Genomic DNA, 9,307 nt, shown 5'->3' on the forward strand with positions numbered 1-9,307 from the left:
CACTGGCTGCTCTTACAGAGGATCCAGGTTTGGTTCCCAGCACCCACATGGCAGCTAACAACCGTCCATAACTTCAGTTCCAGGGGAACTGACATCCTCTTTTGGCCTCCATGGGCATTGTATGTACAGGTAAACTTACATATATTCAGGCAAATCACATAAAATAAAAATAAATATTTTTTTTAATTTGTAAAATAAAGACCCAGAAATAGTAGGAAGAAACACCCATGAGACCCCAGTGGTTGGAAGACCAGGAAAAACACGATCTTCAAGCAATTATAGAGAAATTCCAGCATGTATCCCTTACACTGACCTGGAGTTGTGAGGTATTCAGAGAAAACTGAACTCAACTGTAACAATGGTGATGACTGCTGTGTGGTGCCAGGCACCATCCTAAGAACTCTGCACGCACAGATACATGCATTACCTCTTTTAACCACTCTTAATTATACCTACAAAATAGGTACTATTTTTGTTGTTTTGGTTTTTGAGACAGGGTCTTGCTATATTCTCAAGCTGGCCTTTAACTCGCAATCCTCTTGCCTCAGTCTCCCACATGCTGGGATACAGGAGTGCACCATCACCTCTGGCTACAATAGGTCCTATCATTACCCCTACTTTATAGCTGAGGGATTAAAGCGAAGGACACAGTAGAGACTGAACAGGATTCCAATGCAGGGACTTCAGTTGCAAAACCTGTCCTTAGCTACAGTGGAGCCACTTACTGAATGTCACATGTTAGGATCTCGTCTCAATTCTGCTAGAGGCTCACTCAATGGGTGTGCTATGCTACATCAAGGACCTCGCTTCCTACAACTAGAGATCAGCCATTCAAGGAGGGCTAGGGTGCAGATCAGAGTGCTTGCCTAGCACACAGAAGGACCCAGGTTCCATTCCTAGCACCAAAAAAGAGAGGGAGAGAAAGAGAGAGGGACAGAGGGAAGAGAGAAAGGGAGAAAATGAAGATGAGGGAAGGTGAGCGAGCACACACCACCACAAAGCAAGAACCCCCTGCCTCCAACATAGCCTGCAAAGAGCTGAAGGAGCCATGGGAAGTGATGACACAAGAGAAAGGCCTAAAAGGTGGGAGGAAAGGGGGCACACTCTGCATCTGCAATGTTGGTAATCAAGAGGCATCCAGACACAATGGTACTCAGAACTCAGGGTCATCACAGCTACAGAAGCAGCCAGGCCCCAAGAATAGTCACTAATTACCAAATTTCCATACTTGGGATCTCCTATTTTTGAGACTGGGAGAACAGTTTCAACCCCCAGCACTGGCCATGGCAAGTGTCTTGAGCTCCAGCTCAGTCTGCCCCCGAGGAAGAATCCCTAGGTCACCCAAGGAGCTAGTAGCTCCTGCCTGTCCTACAGGTGCTCAAAGAGGGGACTAAAGTTCCTTCACACTGCCGAAGATCAAAACCTGGTTCCTCTTAAATCTCCCCTAGCAGCCTGGAGACAGCCCCACTGCACAGACTCAAAGGCCTGGGTCTCACTGAGTTTAGAACCCAGGTCACAGCAGCCAGGATCCAAGAATCCCAATTGCCTTCTTACATTCACAAATGGGGAACCAAGCGCAGAGCCAAACACTTCTCCCTGGCCAGGCTGAGGACCTTTTTCTTGTTGTTTTGTGTTCCCTTTTTATTACATTCTTGTTTATTCTGTGTCTGTCTATGAATACACAGACACCCACAGACACTCCCACACACGTAGGCACAGAGGTCAGAGGGTAACTTGCAGGGAGCTAGATTTCTGCTTCTACCATGGGAATAGAACGCAGGTCTTGAGGTTTGGCAGCACTGCCCCAAAGCTGAGGACCTTTTGGCAAATGGGGGTAGGGGTAGGGGGAGGCAAGAAAAAAGTGTGCCTTAGAGCTTCCAGGAAGAGGATATAAAACAGACCAACTGCGGTTCAAAACGCACAGGGTGCACAGAAAGCCCCTTCCACGAGTGGAAGTCCAGTTTTCTGACCCATTGGGTATTTGCAGAGGGTGAGGAGCTGTTTTCTGATCTTTCAAACTCACACCTCAACAACAGTTCGGTCCCACAGGAGGCAGACCTATGTGCAGCCAACTTCCAGAAAGTACAGGGGAAAATAGGCCAGCCTTGCTCAAAACCAGCTTGACTGGTTATACAGAGCAGCCCAGGGTCTGCTCCACCTTCCTTAGGTTAAAAAGAAAAAGGCCAAAAAAGGTAGCTGACAGCCAGACATGGAACACACCCCTCCTCTCTCCATGTCCACCTCAATGCCCCCCCCCGCCCGCCCCCCGGACCTACTAGCCATTGCAGCCTCTCTCCTGTGATCTTACGGTTTTACAAGCCTGTTCTTTCACATGTTCTGCCCTCTTCTATGAGAAATGGAAGGCACATCTACAAGCAGAAGCATACATACAAACCCAAAGACATCTGTGAGCAGAAGACGGAAACGAGGAGCTTCCAGCAAGCTGGACAGACAGACACGCAGATCAAGGAATTTGGCCACGCATATGCCAAAAGGGGCCGGTTCAGGGAGTTGGGCAGGCAACAGGGAAGCCCACTCCTGAGAGATGACTGGACACCAAAAGGCCAGAATCTTAGTTTTGTTTCAAGATTGGGGTCCCACTCTAGACAAAAAGAGCAATGGCATTCTGTGGCCTGTCCCAAGAGGCTGTGGTGGGGGCACATTCTGCTGCTTAAGCAGGGATGGCCTGCCACCACCTGAGCCAGCATGGGGAAAGGGTGAGTTCCTCCCCCAGGAGCGCTCTGTAAAGGCTTATTCTTCCTTGTGTGGAGACATAGGGGAAAGCTCAGCTAACACCAGTGACTCACGCTTGTGTTTGATGAAGGCTGGGAGCAAGCCTGGAGAGCCCAGGCTTCAAGTGCAAAGCCTACAAATACTGGAATCTCCCATCAGAAAGAAACTCGATCACCTATCCTGTTTCTCATCTTGCTGAGCTTCCAAGGAAGGGCCAGGCTGAAACACCAGCATTTCCACATTGCTTTCTGCTTTGACAGGAAAGCAGTGAACCTGGCAGCACCAACAAAGCTAAAGGGCATAAAGGGCTCTGCACACATCTCCCTTAGAGCAGAGGCTGGGCAGCAGGGCCCATAGCTTGACCAAGCCGAGGGAAGCAGGCCTGGGCCTGGGTAGAGCGGGAACACTCATCAAGCAGCGTAAGGCAGATGATCACCCTCCTAGTCTTTCCATCTGCTGAAGTTACTACATCCTAACTCATTAATGGGCTTCAAAGTGCTGCTGGGGGGGAGTCCATTTAGCAGAGACACTATCATGGGGCCAAAGGTGGCGCCCAGCCCCCACCCCACTTGTCGATAATGTGCCACAAAGTCTGAGGCCTGGCTGCACTCTAAGTATAAAATATTCATTCAAGTCGACATAATACATATGTAGGAACGTCATAGAAGCTCCTGGGAGAAGAGAAATGCCAGCCAGGTGGCTAAGTGCTCCATGAGAGAGAGTTCATGAAGGCCTGGGTTAGCCCTGGTCCAATGTCCAAACGGGAAAGTGTGTAGCCAGAGTTCTGACTCCTCAAAGATCTCACCATGCAAACCTCAGGTGAACAGTCTCCATCTATTTCTACCTTGCAGGCATCACCTCTGCCAAAGACATTTATACTGTCTCCAGGCCAGCCTCTAGTCACTCTGAAAGGCCTAGCTATCTCTCACAAACCTGATTTCCATCTGAAGCAGGTCAACTCTCTGACTTGTATACATCTATCTGTTCAACCATTTCCCCAAACCCACAGAATGGAGAAGCATCACTGTAACTCACAGCCGTAGTTGCTTTGACCAGGTCAAGGGATAGGGCATGGCCATGTCACAGTCTCCTAGAGCTATATTCATACAACCCTCATACAAAACCACAGGGCCTAGCAGGTGAGACTGTGGCCCAAACAGTCACTCAAATCTCCACCTAGAAGGCGACAGCCCCATCAAGGAGCCCCAGCCCACCACCAAAGCGCAGAACCACATACAAACAAAACTGAAGTATTTGTTTGGTGCAGTGTTGACCAGAAAGCATGTCTTTAACAGATGTCATATGGAGTGGCTCAGCTCTTCCACCAAGCCCACCCTCACATCCACCCTCCTCGGGAGCAAATCCAGAGTCATATGCAGGGCAAATGCTACCACTATATTACATCCCCAGCCTTCTCTTTACTTTTCGTTTTGAGACAGGGTCTCATTAAGCTGCCTAGGCTAGCCTTGAATTCATTTTGTAGCTCAAGCAGACCTTGAACTTGTGACTCTCCTGTCTCAGCCTCTAGAGTGGCTGGGATTCCAGGCCCACACTTCCAGGCCGAGTCATCACTTGTTCTTTTTTTCAAGTACATTTACTTATTATTTATTTATTTGTGTGTGTGTGTGTGTGTGTGTGTGTGTGTGTGTCTCTACATGCACCACATGTCTAAGCACTCACGAAGGTAAGAGGACAACTTGCCAAAGTAAGTTCTTTCCGTCCACCATATGGGTCCTGGGGATCCAACTCAAATCATCAGGCTTGTTAGTAAGTGCCCTTCCCCTGAGCCATCTCCCCGGCCCTCATTCTTTATAGGATCCTATAACTTGGATTTGCCCTCTTCACCAATCTTCCAAACTCTCCTTCCTAGAGAACATACACGGCCACTCACTCCCTAGAAGCCTTGGGGCAGGACTGCCATTTGCCTGGCAGGTAGCAAAAGGCTCCTGTTTTCTCTCAGGGGTCCTCTGTTTCTGGGGTCTGGAGATGGAACACATCTGAAACCCGCCCCCAGGACTAAGCAAAAGTTCTAGCCTGGGGCAGGTGAACTCTGGAAGCTGGACCCTTTTCCACACTTGACTAAGGTTGTGCTGGCTGGAAGACAAATAGTCATCTTGCTGATTGCTTTCAAGGCTGCCAAGCCTCCAGTCCAGCAGAGCCATTTGGAAAAGCAGCTCACAAAAAGCTCAGCTCACACTTAAGCCCCAAAACTACCAGCCCCAGGTTGGAATCCTGCAAAAAGAAGCCATCAGTGGTTGTAAAAAAGCACATCTAGAATCAGATGTCACCAAAATTATCTTAGGAGACAGAGCTTGATTTTCTTTTATCTCCTATTTTCACTGTTAGAAGCAGCGCTGACAGCAAACAGGCAATCTCCTGCAACATAAGGTTTATTTTTATGCTTCAACATGTTCGGTGTGTGTTTCCGATGTGATCAAAGAGCTCCTAGAAACAGCTTCTCATCAGCCACATTTTTAAAGAAGGGGGAGAAAAGGCACAAGAGATTGGAGACAACTACTGGAGTCTGTTTACCTATTTTCTGGTGAAACCAGTTTAAATAATTTAAATCTAAATAAGGTGACAGTGGAAAGGGATCTGCCAACCAAATCCTTTGCTTTTTATTTCCCAACATGGAGGAGGTACAAGAGCTGAACTTCCATAATGGTTTTTATCTAAAGTTGCAACAAAAGAGGACTTACTTTCCGCAGGTGGCATGATCCACTCTAAAGAAGGCTAATACCTGACAGCCCTGGCCTTGGGACTGGAGGAGCTTCGGCTTGCCTCTTTTCATCCTCTAAGAACACAGGGTTGGACTGGGGGCATAGCTCAGGGCAGAGCATCTAGCAAGCACAAGCAAGGCCTTGATCCAATCCCCAGCAGCACAAGAAACAACAACACACAAAATCAAACAACCAGGCACCTGCAATAGGTGCGCATCTAGCTTTTTCCAAAGTAGAAGTTTTTCTAGGAAGAGGCTTAATATGAAATCAACGGTGTGAATGGTCGCTCAGAACTGCAGAGAACCATGAACTGGCTCAGAGTAACCAAGTTTATGAAGTAAAGAGACAGGATGAGCAAGTCATAATTTGGAACAGGATGCTGATGTATGCAGCCACTGCTCTGGACAAAGTTATATTGAAATTAGTGGACATGCGCCCTGGCTCAAACTGTATGCGAGGGATGTAAGGAAGAGAGGAAATCTGAGCACACATCACAAGAAAAAGGCGAGCATGACAATACTGTATTTCCATTTAGTAAACAGTACAAAGAAACCACACTGAGGCCACTCTCTGTTGAACACAATGCCCCCACAGCCTCTCTGAGGAACAGGCACTCCAACCACTCCCCAGATGCCTGAGGGTGCCAGTCAGTCACTTGGCCTCCTCCTACCGGCTCATAATCAACAGTCTGGGAAAGTTCTCCAGTTAGGCAAGATCTACCTGCTGAAATAAACGTCATGACAGGGAAAGGATGGACAGAGCAACCTCAAGAGGGTCTAGAGAAAGTGGTTCCCAGGAGGCAAGAGCCAGCTGGCAAGCCAGGGACTGTGCAACACAGACCAGGCACCTCAGTTTCCAAAGACCTCTGTCCCAGGCAGGACCAGCTGCCAGATCATGATGAAACAAACCAGCCATGCCTCCTCTCAATCCCTGCTTCTCCCAGAAATCCGTCCATAGGTAGTAAGAGTCAGTCAGACAGCAGAAAACTCTGTCCAGATGTCTCTTTCATTCCTAACTACCCAGGTGACAGAGAGCAGGTAAAACGAGAGGCTTTTCAGAAAAGGGAGTTAGGGTGAGAGAGCGCAGCAGCATCTCTATCCTACCTGCTATAAGAAAACAGAGACAGGGAGGAAACATAAAGGATGTGATGGGGGCAAAGGATGCAAAAAGCACTGAAGCCAGGGCCAGAAGAGCTCCTTTTTCAACACAAGTTGTGCTGCCTAGTAAAATTCACCCAGAAAGGTCTGACAGGCAGGGGACTGTCCACAAAGCAGGCAGCAAAAGACACTGGAGATGCTCAAACAAAGGGGAGGGATGGAAAGTGGATGCTTCTGCTCAGAGTAAGATGATGACACAGAAAAGGCGAAGGCTTCGGCGACAGAGCAGTGATTGCCAGGATGAGTGTACAGGGCCCTGAGGCCCACCCGCCCCAGACAGGCAGCATGCAAAATGTGGGGACTTCCTGGAAATGTCAAGCCTGGACAATAGGAAGGGGGTGGATGGAGGGGTGACTACACCACGAAGAGGGCAGGAGACGCATATGGACATGAAAGGAAGCGACTGAGAGGCATAGTGAGGAAGATGGGGTGAGGCTAAGCTACAGGAAGTAGCAAACACGGAGGAAGACACTACAAAAGTGACAGACATGGAGTGGAGACTGACAGCATCCTAGTTTGTGTGGCAGCACAGGAAGGCAGAAAGGCAGCGACCGTCATGCAGCTGCTGCAGCCCGGGAGAACAGAGCAACAGGTTATGTTAATACAGCCGGGCTCATACGCTGTCTTTCCCACACGGAGAACAAGCCCTGGGAGAAGCTGGAAGAGCACTCACAGCGAGACACAGGAGGCCCTAGGACTTAAAAGGCCAAACCCCAGGGGGGAAAGAGAAGAAGAGATCCACAGACTCTGGAGGGAGCGGTGACTGGAATCCCAAAGGCAACCTGTGGGAAAACTATGCGCATGACAGCTGTATGGGAAACACGGAAGCGACACACGCCAGCACCAGGAACCGAGGAGCTCCTGGCGAAAAGAGAAAGTGATGAGCAAAGAGTAGGCGAACGATTTGGAAAGGTGATGAGGGTGGAGCTGGTGGGTTGCAAGCAACAGGGCGAGCCCGATTTGGAACGGGAAGGGAGCAGGCTAGAAAAGGCTGGGGAAGTGAAAGGGGATAGGGAGCCGGGAACACACTCTGGGGCACCGATCCTGAAGGCGAAAGCCGAGTACCGGGAGAACCGGTGTGGGCAGAGGGGGTGCAAGGCTAGAGAGATGCAGAAAAAGGTGGGCAACAATCCGCGGCAAATCGCGGGGTGTTATTCGCGGAGCCGGAGGGTGGCTGCTTTAAGTGTGGGTGGATGAAGACCAGAAAGGCCCCTTGAGAGAAAAAGGGAAGAGAAGGGGAAGCTGGGGAGGTAACACGGAAGAGCGCAGGACGGCGGAGGTGGCGGGGGGGGGGGGCCTGGCGGGGGACAAAGGGGGCGGCCAGGCCGGGAAAAGGGGGGCCCCGGGCAGGGACCCGGGAGGGGGGGGGGGGGGGGGGTCTGGCAGAGAGACAAGTGTGCAGCTCAGTCCGGACAAGGTGGGTCCCGGGTCAGGACTCAGGAAGGGGGATGTGCGGGGCCGGAGCCGGGAGCCAGATGACTGGGCAGCAGAGACTTGCGGGATGGCAGCGGGAACACGAGGAGAGCAGAAGGAGGCTCCGCAAGGTGCAGGGGCCCAGCCACAGAATTCGGGGAGCCTTGGGGCTCCTTACCTGCTCCGTGTCCCTCTCGTTCAGCGTGGGTAGGGGGGTCCGGGCGCTGGACATGGCGCCGGTATCTCAGGGGAGGGAACGGAGAAGCTTGGAGGACTGGAGGGAAGGAAAGGGTCGGAGCCCGGCCGGGCGGGGCTTCTCACAGCAGGAGCACCCGCTGCATGGGCCCCGGCCGGGGGTGCGGGGAGGCCGGGCAACCGCTCACGCCAGCCCGGGGATGCACCGCTCGGGCTAGGCCTCGCCGGCTCCGAACCGCACCCCCCCGACCCCCGGCTGGGCTGTGCCGCCTTTCGGCCCGGCCGCGCCGCTCCGCCTACTCTCTGCCGCCGCAGCCGGCCGCCTGCCTCGCTCCTCCCCTGCCCTCAGCCGCACTGCTCCGCGCCCGGCACACAGGCAGCCGCCGCCGGACCTGCTGCTCCCAACATGGCCGCCACCACCGCCAGCCCTCGGCTCTTTCCGCCAGCAACAGCCGGAAACATCCGAAACAGCTAGGAACGGGAGGGGGGCGCGCCTTCTCCTCTCGGCTCCGGACTACGGGTGAATTCCGGAAACTGCCGAAGAAGATAATCCCCGGAGACGCGCGCACCTCCTGGATTCGGAAGATCCAGCTTCGGCTCTGTTTACGGAAACCCACGAAGCGACTCCTAGCACCTCCAAGAGCCACACAGCAGCCACGCCCACCGGCCTTTCTCCGCCCACTTGGATCTGGCTTTCGGCAGTTTCCGGAAACACCCGAAAAGGCTCCGCGCGTGCTAAACCGGCCACGCCCCCGTCCCGTCGCTCTGCCGAGGCAGGTCGTCGGCTATTTCCGGCAACACCCGAGACCCTCCGAGGTTGCCAGCGTCTTACTCTTCGTTTCTTTCCGTCAGTTTTCGTGTCTTTTCAAACAGACCATAAAGCGTGCGTCACCTACCTGTGCGTGTTGCTTGACTACATAGAAAAAAAAAGTTATTAGCTGTCCTTACGATTGGTGTCTTCTGGTCGTAAAGGAACTCCCTATCAGCATGTCTATCCATCAGCTCATAAAACCCACCTTTGTTTAGTCAACCTTTCTATCAGCTTGTGTGTCATCTGTCAAATGGAGAGTCGTGTCAGTGTTACCTGTT

General features: G+C 51.8%; 1 protein-coding gene across 6 annotated transcripts in view; it reads right to left on the minus strand.

The window, feature by feature from the left end:
* Nucleotides 1–8,883, minus strand: part of Mark2 (microtubule affinity regulating kinase 2) — a 73,620-nt gene extending 64,737 nt beyond the window's left edge. For 2 of the 6 annotated variants that reach the window (XM_017798454.2, XM_029564076.1), the window contains exon 1: nt 8,202–8,883. Coding sequence is in view for 4 of the 6 variants with exons in the window: in XM_008834175.3 (XP_008832397.1) it covers nt 8,202–8,255 (54 nt within the window). In the remaining 2 variants the exon portion in view is untranslated. The remainder of the gene's footprint in view (nt 1–8,201) is intronic. The other 4 variants (XM_008834175.3, XM_008834180.3, XM_008834179.3 and 1 more) reach the window with 4 other exon arrangements.
* Nucleotides 8,884–9,307: the final 424 nt, after the last annotated feature.

The sequence above is a fragment of the Nannospalax galili genome, unplaced genomic scaffold, assembly GCF_000622305.1.
Source record: "Nannospalax galili isolate Female #2095 unplaced genomic scaffold, S.galili_v1.0 scaffold1677, whole genome shotgun sequence".
Taxonomy (NCBI): Eukaryota; Metazoa; Chordata; class Mammalia; order Rodentia; family Spalacidae; genus Nannospalax; species Nannospalax galili.